This window comes from Cajanus cajan, chromosome 3 (assembly GCF_000230855.2).
Source record: "Cajanus cajan strain Asha chromosome 3, NIPB_CcT2T_4, whole genome shotgun sequence".
Classification (NCBI taxonomy): domain Eukaryota; kingdom Viridiplantae; phylum Streptophyta; class Magnoliopsida; order Fabales; family Fabaceae; genus Cajanus; species Cajanus cajan.
The window spans coordinates 7,264,626-7,284,782 of record NC_138519.1 but is presented as its reverse complement, the minus strand read 5'-3'; the positions used below and the strand labels follow the sequence as shown (position 1 = coordinate 7,284,782).

At 32.2% G+C, this 20,157-nt stretch overlaps 3 protein-coding genes across 3 annotated transcripts; all 3 read right to left on the bottom strand.

Moving 5' to 3' along the window:
* Positions 1-1,356: 1,356 nt before the first annotated feature.
* Positions 1,357-1,752, bottom strand: LOC145956003 (uncharacterized). The gene has a single exon (XM_083071558.1). It carries the CDS (start codon positions 1,750-1,752, stop codon positions 1,357-1,359), a length of 396 nt encoding a protein of 131 aa, XP_082927684.1.
* Positions 1,753-2,059: 307 nt separating this feature from the next.
* On the bottom strand, positions 2,060-2,422 carry LOC145956002 (uncharacterized). The gene has a single exon (XM_083071557.1). It carries the CDS (start codon positions 2,420-2,422, stop codon positions 2,060-2,062), a length of 363 nt encoding a protein of 120 aa, XP_082927683.1.
* Positions 2,423-11,395: 8,973 nt separating this feature from the next.
* LOC145956001 (uncharacterized) lies at positions 11,396-11,743 on the bottom strand. The gene has a single exon (XM_083071556.1). The coding sequence runs from the start codon at positions 11,741-11,743 to the stop codon at positions 11,396-11,398; it is 348 nt and encodes a 115-aa protein (XP_082927682.1).
* Between the last annotated feature and the right edge of the window lie 8,414 nt (positions 11,744-20,157).

The following is a 20,157-nucleotide window of genomic DNA, read 5'->3' as shown; positions in this document are numbered from 1 at the left end:
AATTAGAAAATAAAACAAGGATAAATACATTTTTTTGAATTTTATATGTTTGATTTAAGGTAAATATATATTAAATTAATTAATAATTTATTTAAAATATTAAAATTTAATTTATAAGTATGTAAAAAATAAATATTTAAAATTTTATAAATTATATTATCATTATAAATTATAAAATTAAATAATTTAAATTGTAATTTTAAATAGAAATAAGTAGATGTTAATTATAAAAGTAAGTACATATAGATAAAGAATAACTAAATATATTATTATTATTATTATTATTATTCGTAATATAAAATTATTATATATTATTATTATAGTACAAATATGAGATTGTATATTTGAGGATGACTTAAATGAATTAATTTATACAAGTTATACTGACAACATACATATACATTTCGGTAGCTTATTCATCAGAACTTCACAATTAAGCATGCTTGACCTGGAGTAGTACATGGATGGATGACCTTCTGGAAATTTTCCCAGAAATTGCATAAGTAAGGATAAAACACGCTAAACAGTGAAATATCGTGAAATAGAACCCTTGAGAGACCAAATATGAGGATTGTTACATTAATAAATTTAATCAGATTAAAATAAAATTATCATTTCCGACGGGTAAAAAAAAGGTCGTAATATTAATTTAGAGGCACTTGGTGCGACAGTTGATGAAAAGGTCGCAATGTTAATATAGAGGCAGTTAGTGCGTCGGGTGCTTCAGGGATCGCAATTCCAATTTTGCGACGGTTTGTGCAACGATTTTGATAACCGTCGCAAAATTGCCTGGTGACGGACAATTCTGTGACGGTTCCCAAACCGTCACAATGTTGTCTTTGCGGCAGTTCTAACCGTCGCAATGTAGGCCATATAACCGTCGCAAAATCGTCATTTTCTTGTAGTGTACTTGGCCTCAACCTATTAAGCCAATTATTGGCTAAGTTGGCTCACACTTGGCCAATTTGATGTGTCGAAAAGTAGTTTAGCTTGATTTCGGCCTTTCGCATCAATATTTGACCAAATTGACTCATACTTGGCCAATTTGCATAAAAAATGATTGAAAGAAGAAATAAAAAAATACCAAACACATGGTAGAAGGATCAGGGAATATGTGGATAATAATGAAAATGTTATTATTATTATTATTTTAAACTCCAATAGGTATGCCTCATTAAAACCTCTTTAGCCAAAACCTTTTTTTTTCTTTGGGAAAAAGACTGAAGTAGGAAAAAGAGTATATTACCCGAGTTTATATAGTTAGCTATAATAAAACTTTAAATGCGTGGCATTCCATGTTCTAGGTAGAATTTTCCTATTCAGCTCGGCTAATCTGTATGCGCCATTTTGTAAGCATTATACTACCCGGAAAGGGCCTTCCCAGTTTACTGTGAACTTTCCAGCAGATGTATCCTTCTTGGCTTCTCCAGTAGCTCTCCAAATTAGATCTCCCTCATGGAAAGATCTTGGCTTCATCTTGGAATTATATCTCCATGATGCGTGAAGCTTACATACCTTTTCTTTGATCATGGCGAGATTTCGAACTTCATCTAAAGAATCAAGCTCGTTTCTTAACTCCCCTTCATTTTGCTCTTTATGAAAAGTCAATCTTCTGTAACTTGGCTCACCAACTTCGACTGGAATCATGGCATCAGTGCTATAAGTCAACTTATTAGGAGCCTCTTGAGTTGTTGTTTGTGGTGTACAATGAAGCTCGAAGGACAATTTTATTGGCAGCTTCAGCTTGACCATTTGTTTGGGAATATTCTACCGAGGTTACCTTGTGGATTATTCCTAATTGGCTTAGGAAATGTTCAAAATTTTTATCCACAAATTATTTCCCATTATCAGTGATGATTGCATGAGGTAGACCATATCTACAAATAAGTTTCTTCCAAGTGAACTTTTGGACATTGGCTGCTGTAATTTTAGCAAGGGGTTCAGCCTCAATCCACTTAGTGAAATAATCAATTCCCACAATCAAATATTTGAGTTGGACTTTAGTAATTAGGAACGATCCTAGTATGTCCATTCCCCACCAAGCAAATGGCCAAGATGACTACATCGAATGGAGAGTTGTTGGAGGTAATTTGTGCAGATTTCCAAACTCTTGACAAGGCTTAAACTTTTGTATGTACCTTTTGCAATCCAATCTCATGGTTGGCCAATAATAACCAGCTCGAATTATCCTTGTAGCCATTGACCGAGCTCCAGAATGCACACCACATATGTTGCGATGAATCTCGTCCATCACATAAGAGGCTTGGCCAATGTTTAAGCATTTGAGTAAAGGAGTAGAAAGACCTATTTTGAATAACTCGTCTGCTTCAATTATGAAATGACAAGACATGTTCTTAACCTTAAAAGCTTCTACTTTGTCATTAGGTAGAGTCCCGTCTTTAAGATACTTCCAAATGTCCATCATCCAGTCCTTCCTACCGAGGTCATTGGTTGAGATTGGTGTGCACTACAAGAAAAATACAAAATAGCGACCGAAATTTATCGGTCGCTATTTTGCGACCGAATTAGCGACCGAATAATTTAGCGACTGATTTAGCGACAGAACTTGATCAGTCGCTGTTTAGCGACGGAATTAGCGACCAATTTTGAAAAAATTATAACAAAATTGCGACCGAGCGACCGAATTAAAATCGGTCGCTAAATTTTTTTATTAAATTTTATAAATAGACTAAAATTACACATTTCATTAAAGTTACACAGCCAGGTTTCGATCCCAGGTCCTGTAGGTAACCATGGGCCAACTACGAAACCACTACGCCAGTTTGATTCATTGATATAATACTGAAAGTAATTATATATATATAAAATACAGAAGCTTATAATTTTTATTATCTTATAATTTAATATTAGATTTCTTTTAATTATAAAATATAGTAAATAAAATCTAAAATCTGTATCAGTTTCTTTGATAAAAATATTTAATTAAATTTTAAAAAATATTTAATTATAATCTTTTGATTTAATACTGGATTTGTTTTGATTATAATATTTTAATGTATTTTATTTGAAATATCAATTAAAATATTTTATTATCTTTTCATTTTAATTTATTGTAAAATAATTAGAATATTTAATTTAGTATCATTAAAAAAATAACCAATATAAGATTTAATTTATTTAATTTCATTATTTATTATAACACTTTTAGTTATTGTATTGATATAAAATATATTTAATTAAAATATATTTTAAAATTTTAATTAATTTATTATCATTCACTTACTTTATTAAAAAGTGATAAAATATAATTTATTTTCAATTAATTTAATAAAATAAAAACTTTAAAATATATATTTAAAATATGTAATAATTTCTTAAATATAAATATTTAATTAATTTTAATATATACTAAATTTAATATTAGAAAATTTATTAAGATTTTAGTTATAATTTTTATTATCTTTTGATTTAATATTGGATTTCTTTTGATTATAAAACATAGTAAATAAAATCTAAAATCTAAAAATATTTAATTACTTTTAATATATAATAAATTTAATATCAAATTATTTATTATGATTTGAATTATAATTTTTATAATCTTTTGATTTAATATTAGATATGTTTTGATTATAAAATATAATAAATAAAATCTAAAATCTGTAGCAATTTTTTTATACAAATATTTAATATCAGAATATTTATTATAATTTTAGTTATAATTTTTATTATCTTTTGATTTAATATTGGATTTCTTTTGATTATGAAAGATAGTAAATAAAATCTAAAATTTGTATGAGTTTGTTTGATAAAAATGTTTAATTAATTTTAATATATAATAAATTTAATATCAAAATATTTACCTGGATTTGAGTTATAATTTTTTATAATCTTTTGATTTAATATTGGATTTTATTTATTATAAAACATAATAAAAAAAATCTAAAATTTATAACAATTTCTTTGATACAAATATGTAATTAATTTTAATATATAATAAATTTAATATCATAATATTTATTATAATTTTAGTTATGATTTATATAATCTTTTGATTTAATATTAAATTTTTTTTATTATAATATTTTAATATATTTTATTTGAAATATCAAATAATATATTTTATTATATTTTTATTTTAATTTATTATAAACTAATTAGAATATTTAATTTAGTATTTTGAAAAAAATAACTATTATAAGATTTAATTTATTTAATTTTATTATTTATTATAATACTTTTTAGTCACCAACTAAAAAATTATTTTTAAAAAAAAATATATTTCAAAATTTTAATTAATTCATAAAAATAAAAAAAATAATTGTAAAAACTAATATTAAATAACTTAGTTAAAAAATGACTATAATTAATAATTTAATGTAGAATTTGTTTAAAAAATATTTTTGAAAAATCTGAAAATAAATAATAAAACACAATTGTTTCCCTCCCGAGATCTGAAAAATCTGAAGTCACCGCTCTCCCTCCTCCTCCACCTGCTCTCGTATTCTTCTTAGTTAGGGTTTTCATCTCACTTCAATCCCACGCTCTTTCTTCGCTTAACTCATCACTTCTTTTCACTTTCAGCTGTTGGCCCCCAGGATAGGCTACTTGCCTTTGTTGATTTCGCTTTTGAAGCCTCACTTCAGCACCGCGCTTTTGACACCATTTGGTTTGAATACAATGCTTTTCTGCCTCGAGGTCGAGCGCCTCGGCTTCGGCGCCGTGCGACGCGACAGCGATGGCAGGCTCGGCAGTGTCAGCGGTTACTGCGTTCACCACTGCGTCTGTTCCGTGGTCGTCGTGCGTTATCACGACGACGTTGCCTCCGCCGCGGCGGAGGCGGTGGTCGCGGTCAAGGAGGGCGACGAGGGCGAGGCCGTCATCCAGCCCGTGCCGCATAAGAAAGGTTAGGGTTTTTTGTGTTATTGATTGGTGGAGATTGTAATCGAGGTTTTGAATTGTTGTTTGCATTTGTTTGCAATTAATTTCCTGCAATATTTGTATTTGACTTCAATTTCTTGCATTATTTGCATTTGTCTGCAATTTCGTTGGTTTTAAATTACTGTTTGGATTTGTCTGCATTTTAATGCTGTATTTGCATCTGTCTGCAATTTCATAGGTTCTAAATTACTGTTAGCATTTGACTGCAATTTCCTGCTATATTTGCATTTGTCAGCGATTTCATATGTAATTTTGTCCTTGAAAGTGCACATCCATACAAATTGATCCCCGTAAATTTCAATTTGCTAATAAGTTTACTGTATCAAGTTTTAATTTGGAGCTGTTAGCTTTACTGTGCTCTTGGGTGTTGCATATATTAAGGTGGTTTGTAGTGTTGGAGAAGGGATTCTATGTCTCTGGAAGGTTAACTAGAAAGGGTATGAATTGTTGAAGTCTGTTTCATTTAGCTAGTATTGTATGACGTGTTTGGCATTTAACAAACTAATTTCTTCTCAACCATTGAATATTGTTTAGATCTATAATAAAATTTTCTGTCATGACACGAACTGTCTAAATATGAGTTGCATTTACAGTCTTTGTATGACCAAATCTAGATCCTTGCCAACAGTCTAAGAAATTACATTACAGTGTCACTTATTAGATATTACTACTGTCTCATGAAATATTTGGAAAAAAATAGTTTTATTGATTTATACCTTTTGCCATTGATTTTGTTAGTGTGAAGTTATTCATGTTAATGATGAAATCTATAATTTAAATATAGGGGAATCTCAACAGAGCCCTCCAATCATGTTGTGCTTTTCTTCTTAAGTGGACAATTTGATTTGCAGGTATAAAGACATGCTTCTATCCTTGTGGGACACTGTCAAATATTTCTACTGTTGCAACTAACAGGCCAATATGTAAGTGAGCTATAATGGGTTGTTAGCATCAAAGTGATGAATCTCTATTTGAATTCTGTTTCACTCTGTCGTTAACAAGGCTAGAATTTTACTTAAGTGGATAATAAGATCATAACATTATGCACATTCAGTTTATAATTTTCACTTTTGAAGAATGTCTTCTTGGTTGCTATGACTTCGCCTGAACCTTTAGAAAATCTTGACTTCATCAAATTAACTGAAGCAAGCCCTGTCTACACTTTCTTATATAATTAAGACTGAAGAGGGTAATGTATCTTTGATTTTAACAGTAACGAAGTCTCACCATTCTTAAGATATCATAATAGCTACAGCTCTGGCCTAATTGATTTTTGTCACTTTCTTATATTGAGGCCGTGTTGCTAAATTTCAAATTTGTGGTTTTTCAGCTTCTGCGGAAGTATATAATGAATTGATGGCATATTCAATAATTTATCTTGCTGTTGCTATACTTGCTGCATAAGGAGGAAGCTTCGGAAGATGTTCAACATCAGGGTAATGCTTCCTTCTTTTCACATAATTTTTTATTCTATGATGAAAGGTTTATTCTTATTGTTCAGAGGATATACTTAAAACACTATTTTAGTAAACGTGTCTGGGGGCTATTGGCTAATATATCTAGACTCTCATGTATTCAACTATTCAGTATTTTTACTTGTTGTTTCTTGGCTTGTGGAAATTTATACCGACTCTGATATGGTTTAAATGGATCCTGATTGTCCAATTTTCAAGGCGACTTACAAATATATAAATGTTAAGGTTTGAGTTATCTTTGGAATTTAGTGTTATATGGAGACTTTTTTTTTTGTTTTTTTCATTTTCTGGTATGTTTTATGTTTCATTAGCTATTGACATTCTATGGCAGGGGGGCTTTGTTGATGATTTTCTTTCTCATTTGATGTGTTGCTGTTGTGCCCTTGTGCAAGAATGGAGAGAAGTGGAGATCCGTGAGGCTAGTGGGACTGGTATGATTTCATTCAGATTTCTCAACATTTAAGGCATTGAAATCCTTTCCTTTACTCAGCAAAATCATTGAATTGGATCCAACTTGGTGTTATAGATTTCAATTTTACTATGGCATTTTCTGTTGCCTTTATATAGCACTACATGTTGATTGATTGGTGCTCAAACTGCATGTAAATTGTATTTTTGTTAAACCATTTTGCAGGTCCTGAGAAGACCAACACAAGACCTCCAGCCTCATAGTACATGGAATCATAAGTGACAAAATGATACTGAAATTTGATTGTGTAGGGTATTATAACCATATAAATTAGAGGCAATTGGCGTTAGAACTGTACAGGAAGCTAGGGCCTATGTATTTTGATTCTGAGATTCTCACACCACCTGGCATCAATTACCCAAATGTAAAGTAGTTTTCTGTTTTAAGTTATCAAAAGAAAAAGTACCCTACAGGGCATTATAATCTTTTTAACTGATTTAATATATTTTTTTTTGTGTCCATATTTATACATTATCTATGATAATTAAGAACTAATTTATGTTATTCAAAAGTGACTTGTGTTAATAAAGTTAGAGTTAATTTTTGACATTTTTATCATCACCGTTGAATGAAATTTTCACTTTCACTGGTTCATAAGACTATGCTTAACTGATCCCACCTACTTTTCCACTTCAATCTACTTGCTATTAGCCAAAAATTTCTCAAATGATAATAAATTAATCTTCCTTAATACTAGCTTTTGTTATTGATTATTTATTCAATAATAGATTAAATGCAATAAGGATTTATGACTCACATGGTTTAGTTAGCAATCATGTGAGTCATCAATAGCGAACAAAAGAATTTGTAGCTAATTCAAGTTTTTAGCAACTGGAATAGCGATTAAAATAATTCGTAGCTAATTTAAGTTTTTAGCGACCGAAATAGCGACCAAAATCGTTCGTAGCTAATTCAAGTTTTTAGGACCGAAATAGTGACCGAAATAATTCGTAGCTATTTCAAGTTATTAGCGACCGAAATAGTGACCAAAATATTTTGTAGCTATTTCAAATTTTTAGCGACCGAATTTATTCGTAGCTATTTCAGGTTTTTAGCGACCGATTTAGAGACTGATTTTTAAAATGTTTTTATTAAATAAATAAATAAAATTAACGACCGAAATTGCTACAAAAAAATTTGGTCGCAAAATTGGTCTCCAGAAGTTAGGAGACCAAAATATTAGCGACGGATTTTTAATGTTTAGCGACTGATTTTTCGGTCGCTACATTGCGACGGAAAAAATTTCGGTCGCTATTTAAAATAGCGACCAGGGTTTTAGCGACGGATTTTTTCGGTCGCTATTTCGGTCGCTAAATGCAACAGCGACTGAATTTACCTAAATAGCGACCGATTTTGGTGGTAGCTAAAACTTGATTTTTTTGTAGTGGTGAGATCATGACTGGGGGCAGTGATTGTCTTTTTTATAATTGTCTTGTGTTTCTCGGGACGTTGGGTGCTAGCCAATTTGGATAGCAAGTCAGCTCTCATTCTATTCTTTGGGGACATGTTTAATCATGAAATTGCTAAAGTAGGAAATTAACTGAGACACCAAGATTATACTTTTAAAGTTGTGGCTCTTTAGTTTGGTAATTTTCACCCACTTGTTACGATATCAACTTAGAATCACTACACCACCTAAGTTTTGTAACCCCAAGTTCCTTGGCTAACCTCACCCAACTAGTAATGCTACATACTCGGCTTGGTTGTTAGTTGCCTTGAAATCGAATTTAATGGCGAGTTCCAGCATAATCTCATTTGGCCCTTCGAGTATGATTCCAACACCACTACCTTTAACATTGGATGACCCATCAACATGCAATGGCCACCAATCATTGTCCAGCTCGGGAATCGACGTGAGCTTGGCCACAAAATTCGCGAGACATTAGGCTCTCAATGGTCCTCAACTTTCGTAACGAATGCCATATTTGGATAATTCGATTGACCATGCTATCATTCATCCTGCAAGGTCAAGTTTCTGAAGTATTTTCTTAATTGGGTAATCAGTTTTCACCACAATTTGGTGACTTTGAAAATAAGGTCGTAACCTTCTAGCCGAAGTCACCAAAATCAATGCTAGCTTTTCAATAGTTTGATACTTACTTTTTTCTCCCTGCAAAACACGGCTAATAAAATAAATGGGAATTTATTTTTTGTCTTGTTCTTGGACTAATGCTGCACTAATAAGATTATCAACTATGGCCAAATATATTAATAATTCAGCTTGGTGATGAGGTTTGGACAAGATCGACGGGGTAGATAAGAATTTTTTAAAATTAGAGAAAACTTGTTCACATTGATCATTCCAATAAAAATCTTTTGGTGTTTTCAGTAAATTAAAAATTGGTTTGGCTTTTTCTGCCATCTTGGGAATGAATCGAGATAAAGAAGCAAGTCTCCCGACCAACCTTTGTACCTCTTTGTGATTCTACGGACTTCGCATGTTGATAAGTGCTTGACATTTATCTGGGTTTGCTTCGATTCCTTGACAAGTGATCATGAAACCCAAAAATTTGCCACCTTGAACCCCGAAAACACATTTTTCCGGGTTCAACCTCATGTTGTGCTTCTAAATCTGCTTGAAGATTTCTGTTAGGTCTTGAACATGCTCTTCTTCCGACTTGGTTTTGATGACCATATCGTCTACATAAACTTCGAGGTTTTGACCAATCTGATTGGCAAAAACTTTTTCCATCAATCGTTGGTAGGTAGCTCCTGCATTTTTAAGTCCAAATGGCATAACACGATGACAATATTTTACTTGTTCTGTAATAAATGTAGTGTGCTCTTCATTAGGGGGATACATCATAATTTGATTATAGCCCAAATATGCATCAATCAATGCTAGGGAGAGGGAACGCATCTTTGGGACAAGCTTTATTCAAATCAGTATAATCGACACACATACGCCATTTGCGACTGGATTGTCAGACCATGACCACATTAGCCAGCCATGTTGTGTATTTAACTTCCCTGATAAAGTTAGCCTCCAAAAGCTTTTGTGTTTCAGATTTCACAACTTTCCTTCTTTCATCTTCCATTTTACTTCTCTTTTGAGATATGGGTTTAGCTTCCTTATAGATTGCCAGCTTATGACAAATGAAATTGGGTCGATTCTCGGCATTTCTGCACTACACCAAGCAAAAAGATTAGCATTTTCAAGTATAATGGACATGATCTTACTTTGGATATTTGTGTCAACATGCTTCGCGATTTTGGTTCATTGGTTTGGCTGTTTTCCAATTTGAAATTCAAATAGCTCGTTAATTGGACTCGGTCTATGGTCGTACATATCAACTCGAGGGTCCAAATTTGTCAAGACGTCAGTTGTGTTAACATGGGCCATGATCTGAGAGGAGGTTGTCTCGTGTCGAGCTTCGATGGCATTGATTTTCAGACTCTCGACATAGCACTTTCGTGCTATTTGCTGATTGGCTTTTATTGTAATCACATTTCCATCCGGGCCCAGAAATTTCATGGTCAGATGAGGTGTCGATACTATTGCTCCTAATTGGTTCAGATTTGGGCGTCCAATGAGGATGTTGTATGAAGTAATACCGTCGACCAACAAATATTTCACTAATATTCACTTGAAATTTTGTGTTACACCAAAAGAGGTCAATAATTCAATGTAGCCATGAGTGTGTACTCTCTCTCCCGCAAAACTGACTAGGGGTTTTGAATATGGTGAGGAATGTCCAACTTTAAAAAGGTTGGCCAATATAAGACATCAGCCGAACTTTCTTGGTCAATCAAGGTCTTTTGTACTTCCCAATTCACCAATTCAACCGAGATCACAATAAGGTCGTCTTGATGTAAACAAATACCTTCATAATCATCATCGATAAATGTGATGGGAGTAGTTGGCGTATCGAACTTGAAGGTTGAATTGCCGATTTTATTGATCTCGCAGATATTGTGTGAATATCGTTTATGAGCCGAGTTGGAACTTCCTCCTCCAGTGAAACCTCCTGAGATGGTGTTTATAATTTCTTGGATGTTACCTTCGCCTTGAGCTTTGTCTATGGGTTATTGTTCGGCATTGTTGGTGGTTTGTCAGCTTTCCTCACACCGATTTGATTGTTGTTGAAACCCTGATCTGGTTGGTTATGATAGGCATGGTGACGCCCTCGACCTCGGCCACGACCTCTAAAACCACCTCGATATGATTGGCTGCGTTAGACATACTACCCAAGTTTCCCTACTTGGATTAACTCTTCAATTCGATCTTTGAGAGTCCAGCATTTCTCTATCGTATGACCATAGTTTCTGTAGTAGCGACAATGCTTGCTTTTGTCGGCATTGGTTGGATTATGTGCTGGTGGGGGCAAAGATATGAGATCTGTGCGGTTAACTTCTTCTAAAATATTCACAAGAGGTGTATTCAAAGGAGTATAAAAATCATACTACGGACCTCGTGTTGGACGAGGTCTTTTCAACCGTTTCTCAACGTTCGCCTTGGGCTTGTCTTTCCCTACCAATTCTCCTTTAATGGGAATGTTATCCCGTTCCTGAACTCGGCGTGCTCTTCCATTTGAATGTATTCGGTTGCTCATGCTCGAAGTTCATCCATGCTTAGAGGTTGGCGTCGGTAGAGGCTATCTACAAAAGGTCCTGATTTCAAGGCCATGAGCATGGAGTGGAGGGCGACTTCAAGATTGAGGTTATGAATTTTTATTGAGACACTGGAAAAATGCTCCATAAAATCCCACAATGATTCATTATCCTGTTGTCGCAGGTTAGAGAGCGTTACCGAGGTTATATCGTGTGACCTACTTGTAGCATATTGAACCGAGAAAAGTCGGACCAGCGTGTCAAAGTTGTCAATTGATTTGGGTGGTAATTGGATATACCAACTCAAGGCTGGTCCTTTCAAAGAGGTAGGAAAAACTTGACACATGATAACATCATATTGGTGTACAAATTAATTTGGGTGATATATGGGTCGATGTGTTCATCCGAGTCTGAGGTACCATCATATCTTTTGATATTCTGTGTTTTCCAACTTGGTGGAAGGGAAACTTCCATGATGCCATCAACGAAGGGATGTCGACGGACGATGTTCCGGTCCAAGGTGAGTTAAGATTGGTTGCGTTCACGCACGTGTTCAAATTGGTGGGTCATGGCGTGTTCAGAATGATAGGTGGGGTTTGAAGAGGAATGTAGTTGCTCTCCTAATGGATAAACATGACTGACTTGGTTGAAGGTGGTGGTTGATTCATGGAAGGTGCTGGTTGGTGCTGTTGCCATTGAGCTCTAAGGGCGTCATTCTCAGCACGTAACTGTTGGAGATCGGCATCATGCTACCTTCGCAAGGTCTCCAAGGTTGTCGCATTTTGTTGTTGCATAAGTTCCACTTGCTCCAATAGTCGTTGTAATGTTGAAACCATAAGGGAGTCGCCCTCCTTCTAACGCCAAATACTCTTACTTGAGTAAGATCGATCAATCAAGTCCTTCGTCATGCTTAACCTTTGTCATCGGTGTTTAGATCTTCGTTGTTCAAAGAGAGAGGTACCTGCAAAAAAGACTCTGACAATCAAGTCAGTTGAGATTATTCTATCTTTTTCTCCTAATATCATTTATATTTTACCTGTTCAAAAGTTTATCCGTTATCGTATTCCATTCTCCGAGATTTACCGTTATCTATAGTTATTCTATGCAAGTTACTTGTGGTTATGTCGTTCAAGATTCTTCTCAACGTTCTCTCTAGTAAGTAAGTAAATTTAATATGAGTTGACATTGGTCATACTGAATTCGAGATCCAACTATAGAACAACGTTGGTCAAATTTGACATACTGTCACCTCGGCAAGATATCAGCCGAGTTTGTCAGCGAGGTAAGTACATTTACAATATGATATAAATTAAGAGAATTCTTAACTTATATTTACTTGTATTTTAGTTGAAGTAAAATAGTAAGTTATATTATATATTTTGAAAATAATGTAATTACAACATGTTAATACTTACCGGTATTTATTAACGAGTTACACCATAATTTTTTTTATATAGTAGTTGCAAACTTAAGATACAAATTTAAGATATCTATTTAAGTTAACTAAGCTATATATGCATTCGATAATAATTGCACTATATATACTAATATATTCTCAAATTATTTAATGGGTTTTACATTTCAAATTTTTATAGTTCCTCGAACACAGTAATTATTGAATAACTTGAACGAAACAGTAAACAAGGACAAATTAACAACAACTTTTATTTATGACCGATTCTTAATGTCTAATACTATTTTTTAAATCATGTGTCATAGGCATCAAACAGACAGTGATATCACCAACAATTATCGAGTGCGTAGGAGTAGCGTCACTGCCGTAAGCATCCACAAAACAACTTTAGATTTTGCTTTAGTTTGAAAGCTGAAGTGATTGTAGCTCCTACAACATTCAACACTTGATTTTTGAGCATGTGACCAGCCAGCATTAGTGGTACATATATCCCTATTATGACATAGAGAGACCAAAAATGGTGGCGCGGTTGGAAGATGCACAAGAGTGAGGCTGAGGAAAGTGATCCCGAGACAAGAAGAAGGTGTTTGAGGATCAAAGTGAAGTTGCCACTGCGATCTTTTAGGTGCATTTTGAAAGCAAGAACCACACTGTAAAAGCATATGCAAGTTAAGAAAGTCCACATGTGAATTGGGTGTGTCTCGAAGGGCGATTTGGTCTTGTTTTGATACTCCACTTGCATGGCTTCAAGGAATTGTTGATTCACAAACATCAACACTTCATGACAAGGGAATGTAGCAATAACAAGCCTTTCATCCTTCTTCGTAGTTGATGTGCTACAAAAAGTCAAAAATAGTACAAAGAAGAAAAAAAATCTTAGAATCTATCAATAAGAAAAAAAAACTTTCAAAAATTCTTTTGAATTCATATCCAAACACATAATGGCATTCTTTTTAACTAAAAAAATGTTATTAAAAAAAAAAGACAATATTTAATATATTTTATTAATTTTCATGTATCCCCAACAATTAAAGATCAAAGAGATTTCATCTAGTAAGTCATAAATAAATTATTTAAATGAACTTAACATTACATTGATTTTAACTTAAAATTTTAAGGTATTTGACTTGTGAATTTTTATTATTTACATGTTACTCTACATATTTATTTTTATCTAATGTGAGACTTTTTATATTTCCACTTAAAATAAAATGAAGATATAGGACAAATCAAAATCAAAAGATATAATATAAAAGAGAAATGGCTATATAGTATGTGAGTGTAGTGTGACTAACCTTGAGGTTTTCTTAGACCTAACCCTTGGTGCAAGGATAAGTCTTCGGGGTCTAAACCTGTGGATTGGAATACGAACATGATCCACTCTCACCTCGCTGTCGTCTAACTTGGAATCATCCATAATGTTACGATGAAACAAACGTTTTTCCAAGAGACTATATAAATAGAGAGATGTTAGAGGACAATGGATGTTAACGTTTGTGCTTACCTTAGGGAAAAAAAAAAAAAAAAAAGAATGTCGTCTTTGTAGTAAACTTTTTACGTGACGTGGCTGATGTGGCATGAGATCACGGACATCGTGGTTTTTAGCTGGTCCAAAAAGGTTTAATTGGTTCAAGTGGTAAGTGTTCCATTACTCGTAATTAGAAATGCTAAAACTTTCTGTCGTCACTAACAACTGTTACTTTGACTAAAATTAAACTTAGGTTTTGTTAAGGATAATTTCGAGTTTGAATTTTGTAAAAGAAAAATGTAATTTTAAATAAAAATTTTCATTTTAAGTGATTAGTTAAGTTTTTAATTAAGATTAATTAATGATGAAATTAATCAATAATTCATATCAATGATATCATTATATATTAAATTTTACTCTTCATTTATTCTATTAATTAATTCCTTTCAATACGTAAAGATTATTGAATTGAATTTTATCTTTCTTAACGAAATCTTTTCTACAAACACTATTAGAGAATTGAATTTTAGTTTGTTATTCAACTATTTATTAAAAGATCAACAGTGTTACATCGTGACTTTATCGGTAATTTTATTAATTTTTGTTATACAACTACAACAAAATTTGTTATTAACGACAATTATTTAATAATAATTTAATTACCGCCATATATAAAAATATTAATAGTTAATATATAATAGCCACTAAAAATATGTTTACATTACACTAAAATTTACTATTAGCGACAATTATTTATTAGAAAAAACTTAAGTTCCACATCGATTAGAGATAAGATAATTAAATAGTATATAAGTGAGTAACAACTATCACCTTACAGGTTTATTTTATAGGATTGACTCCTAATTCATTATTCTAAATTGGTATAAAATCATCCATTATTACCAAATTCAATAGTGTTATAAAACAATTAGAGAGCAACTTTCACCTTATAAATTTCATATTTCTTAAGAGACAAGACAATTAAAAAATTATAAATAAAAGACAACTCTCATCTTACAAATCCTACATCAAGTAGAGATAAAAAAAAAAGTATATAAGTTATGAATTTAGAAGAAAAGGAAATTATAAGAATAAATTATTTAAAGTAAAGGAGACAATTAAAAAAAATAACTTTTAATAGCCTTTAAAATAGCTACTAGAATTGTCACTAAAAAAATAAGTTTTTCTGACAATTTAGTAGATCTTTACCAACATTTTATATAAATACTAGTAATAATATTAGTGACATTGAATACACCAGTCTTTATTTAAATACTGGTAAAAGAAATAATAATCATTTATATGGCCGCTAAATAATAAATTAATTGTCACAAAAAATTAATTTTGGTGTAGTATACTATCAAGGTTTTTCTGGGTACATAGATATATTTCGTAAAATATCCTTAAATACGACTTGTTGTATATATCTTATTTTTTTATTATTAACTAAAATTTATTAAAAAATATAAATATTTTAGTCTTATTTCTTATTTAACGAGTCGAACTTATGATTTTAGAGTTTTATTAAATTTTAATCTTAAGCTAGAGTAAGTTAGAAAGAATGGGATAATGAATGTAATAATAGCACTTTTCTAGAAAATAAAAAAAAATATAATTAATTAATACGAAATAAACAACTTCATAAAATTGTCTTCATCTAAATTTTATTAGTATTTTTTTTATCTTCAGTATGTATTAAAAGCATTCAGTCGCGTCATTCACAAATCAAATATCAGTGACCTTATCTCTTTTTTTTCTTTTAAAAGCTTGTGGCATATACCTCTTGTCACTATTGAATAGGACAATTTCTACACACTTTCCAAAACTTCTTTTTGTTCAATTTGAACGAGATGAAACCATCCTACGTGAACATTTTTAGGTATGACTTAGGTACATACTATGGAGGAATTATTTAATTAAACTCAAGTTATAAGGCTTGTCGAATTGGAAAGATAATAAATAAAGACATCTAGAATCCGATATAAATTAATAGAGAATTCTTAACTCATATTTACTTGTATTTTAGTTGAAGTAAAATAGTAAGTTGTATTATATATTTTGAAAATAATGTAATTACAACGTGTTAATATATTTTTTCCTAAAATAAATATAAATTAATAAACTTTACCGGTATTTATTAACGAGTTACACCATAATTTTTTTATCTTTTTTTGTAGTAGTTGCAAACTTAAGATACAAATTCAAGATATCTATTTAAGTTAACTAATCTATGCATTCGATAATAATTGCATTATATATACCAACATATTCTTAAATTATTTAAAGGGTTTTACATTTGATATAATGATTATTAATATTTAATTAAATTTATTAAGTGAACTGCCGATACAATATTGAAAGAAGAAAAAAATCCTCTGAGTTAAACTCTTTTTAGGGAGGTGTTAAAAAAAATATGGGAGGGAAAATGTTGTGGTTCTTCATAGGATACAATTGTGTCCAAAAAAATTAAAGGCATCAATTCGTTGCCTTATACCTTGTGTACCTGAAATTAAAGAACTATATCTTTTGTGCTAATTACACCTATAACTCAAAGTTCGTCTAAATTGACAATGATTAATTAAAGTTAGTTTTGTAGATATTAAGGGTATATTTATCAGTTGTGTTTCGAAGAAAGTGAGAAAGGAGGGATAATTATTATTTTTAATGTCTTAATTATCTCTATTGTAATAAATGTAATTAAGCGGTATATTTTGTGTTGTTTTATTATTGTGATTTTGCTGGGGTGGAAGTTAGAATTGTAATAATTTTAAATTTAAGTTATAGAGGATATAACTTAAGTATGTGAGAGTTGGTCTCAAAAAGGTTAAGGTATATAAAACGGATTCTGAAGAATAAACTTTATAAGTTCATAATTCTATAATTGTATAGAAAAGTTAGAGAGAAGAAATCTAAATCCTAAAATTCTTACTTCTTCTCCCTAACATTCTCGAGGGTGTAGAGATTCATGCTTGAGTAGTGAAGTGGTGATTCGAAGTCTGCATAGTTAAGAATCAGAGTGGGTGTAGTGTTGTGCAGAGTTTCCGTACGAAGTGGAAATGTGGAGCTCATTTTCTTCTTCTTTCTCTATTTTCTTCAATTCTAGAGGTAAAGGAAGCTAATACTGAATTCTTGTTGGATTTTGAGTTGAATATTGCTTGAAGTTCATTAAACTTGTTGTTGCGTTGATGATCAAGAAGTGATTATATTGTTCTTGGTGAAGAAGGAATGATCTTAATGATATGGTTGGTGTATTGTTGTTGCATGTCTCTTTTTCTTCAAATTTTGAGTTGTATGTTGTTAGTAGATGGTATATGATGAGTTGCAAGCAAGATTTGAGTTCTAGATGAGAGGATTTTGGATTGTCGGGTGTTTTCTTGAGTTGATGAATTGTTCTTGAGTTCATGCATGTTTTTTAGGCTTGCTTGCTTAAAATGTCCATGAGGGGTCACTCAAAGCAAGTAAGTGAGAACATTCAAAGATGTTCTCTGACTTGAGTCACTTAAAGAGAATTTCAAACGCTCTGAGCAAATTATGATTGCTCCAAGCGAGCTGTTGGGCGCTTCGAATGAATTATGGTTGCTCCGAGCAAGTTATTGATCGCTTTGAACTATCTATTGCTAGCATTGAGCAAGTTTCCAGTAGCTTCGAACTAGTTGTCAATAGCTCCAAGTTAGCAATCAGTAGCTTCGAGCTAGTTGTTAGAAGCTCTGACCGAATTCTAGTTACTCTAAGCTAGTTGTTGTGCACTTGAAGCGCTTATTTCCCTTTTAAAATTATAAGGTTCTTAACTTATCTTGTTGAATTGATTGTTTACATTATGTATGTTGAAGATTGAATGTAGTTCATTATACAATAATTTATGATGATAGATGATGATGTTTTTGAGTTGATCAAGTTGAAAACTATATGATGTATTAGGTTTCCTAACAGTTGTAAGTTGCTTATTGTTGGAAGTTGATTAAGTTGAAAGTTGTATGTTAATTTTAAGTTGTTAAAGTTGAAAGTTGTTTATAACCTTAATTTGTTAAAGTTTCATAGTTGCTTATTGTTGAAGTATGATAATTCATTTATATAAATGATGTTATATGATTATAGTTCATTATTCATCGATCTAGGATGATATATGATGATGTTTCAAGTTGTTAAAGTTGTAAGCTAATAATTGATTAAATGTTGAGTAAGTTGAAAGGTGTTTGATGTTTAAAGTTGATTTATAAGTTGTTAAGTTGTTAGACATGTGGTATAAATACATATCTTTACTAAGATACATAAAAATTAGAAGAAAGTAAAAAGATGTTTCAGAAATTAAAATATCTCATTGTATGGATATAAGTTGTGGTACTTCAAGAGTCCAGTTGAGAACCATCTAGTAAGTAAGTTGGTTTCTGAATAGGTACTTGTTTCAAGTTGTCTACTCTAAATTTTATATGGAATCTGTATGTGGATAAGGTTGAAGCATACATGTATAAAGTAACCAACCGAGTAAAGTACAAGAGGGACTTAGTACCTAATTGAGTATTGGAATGGTGTAGTATTTAGGGATGGCAACGAGGCGGGTTGGGTACGAGTTTCATGATACCCGTCCCCGTCCCCGCGAGTTAAGCCCATCCCCGTCCCAGTACCCGTAGTCGTCAGGTATATGATTTTCATCCCCATTCTTGTCCCCGTCGGGTATCGGGTATACCCGTACCCGTTAAATTTTTTATTTTTTATTTTTTGTAAAAAAAATGATATTTTTAAATTATTTTTTTATTATATTATAATTATAATTAGGTTATTTTTCTATCTCATATTATAATAAATAATCACACATAAAAAAATATTAAAATTTTTTAATATAATTAAATTGAAAATGGGTATTAAATTAAAAATGGGAAACGGGTACGGGTACGGGGCGGGTAAGTACATACTCGTACCCGTACCCGTACCCGTACCCGTACCCGTACCCGATTTAATATATGAGGTTTTACCCGTACCTAGTCAAATCGGGTATTTCCCGTCAAAGTCGGGACGAGTTCGGGAATTACCTGCGGGTACGAGTATATTTGTCATCCCTAGTAGTATTTAAAGGATATTTGGTGGGTTAATCCCATTGGAGGCTTAGTGTTGCATGCTAATATCGTGGTAGGTCCATACCCAAGTTGTTCTACCTTGATAGGAGTACTAGACTTCCTAATTTTAGTGGCGAAACTTGAGAAATCAAATTTAAGTTGTAAACATGACACTCTTTAAGGCTAAATATTGTCTATACTTGACCTAGTTGCAATAGGTCAAATGTTGTGGTTCGATAAGGTCTAGTCACTTAAACGACTCACATCTATTGTAATAGATCCCCGTAATTAATATGTGTGACGACGCATTAATGGTTTAAGTTATTTATGTTGTGATAAAAGTTATTTATGTTGAGACTATTATACATGTTGTAAATTATACTAGTTGTTGAAAGTTGTGATTCAAGTTACTTAGTTTTTTTTAGTTGATGATTGGGCCTCCATTTGAGAAAGGGGTTCCATTAAGGAGTTAAGCTTCGTGCATAGTCAAGCCTATTCTTGGCTAGAGTTGAATATATTTGTTGAGTTTGATCCACCCCGCTGTCGACTTCGTTAAGAATCATATTGAGGCACAAAAATCTTTATTGTCTAATGTTCCTACGTAAGAACACTCTTCTTCTTGATCCTTCCTAGTTTCCTTCAAGTTCTTCTGAATCTTCCGTATCGTCCGAACACTAGCTTCACGTGGTGGGGGAGGGTACCTGCACAGGCACTCCGACGATCAAGTCAGTGTTCGGTTTAGAGCAATAAATGCATTAGCGGGAATAGTAGCGTACCTCATTTATGTCACACCACCTGTATATTTATAGTGACATATGTGGGCCTGG

Excerpts from the sequence above, each read along its gene's own strand:
- LOC145956003 (XM_083071558.1), bottom strand. The coding sequence starts at position 1,752 with ATGGTCAAGCTGAAGCTGCCAATAAAATTGTCCTTCGAGCTTCATTGT.
- LOC145956002 (XM_083071557.1), bottom strand. The coding sequence starts at position 2,422 with ATGGACATTTGGAAGTATCTTAAAGACGGGACTCTACCTAATGACAAA.
- LOC145956001 (XM_083071556.1), bottom strand. The coding sequence starts at position 11,743 with ATGTGTCAAGTTTTTCCTACCTCTTTGAAAGGACCAGCCTTGAGTTGG.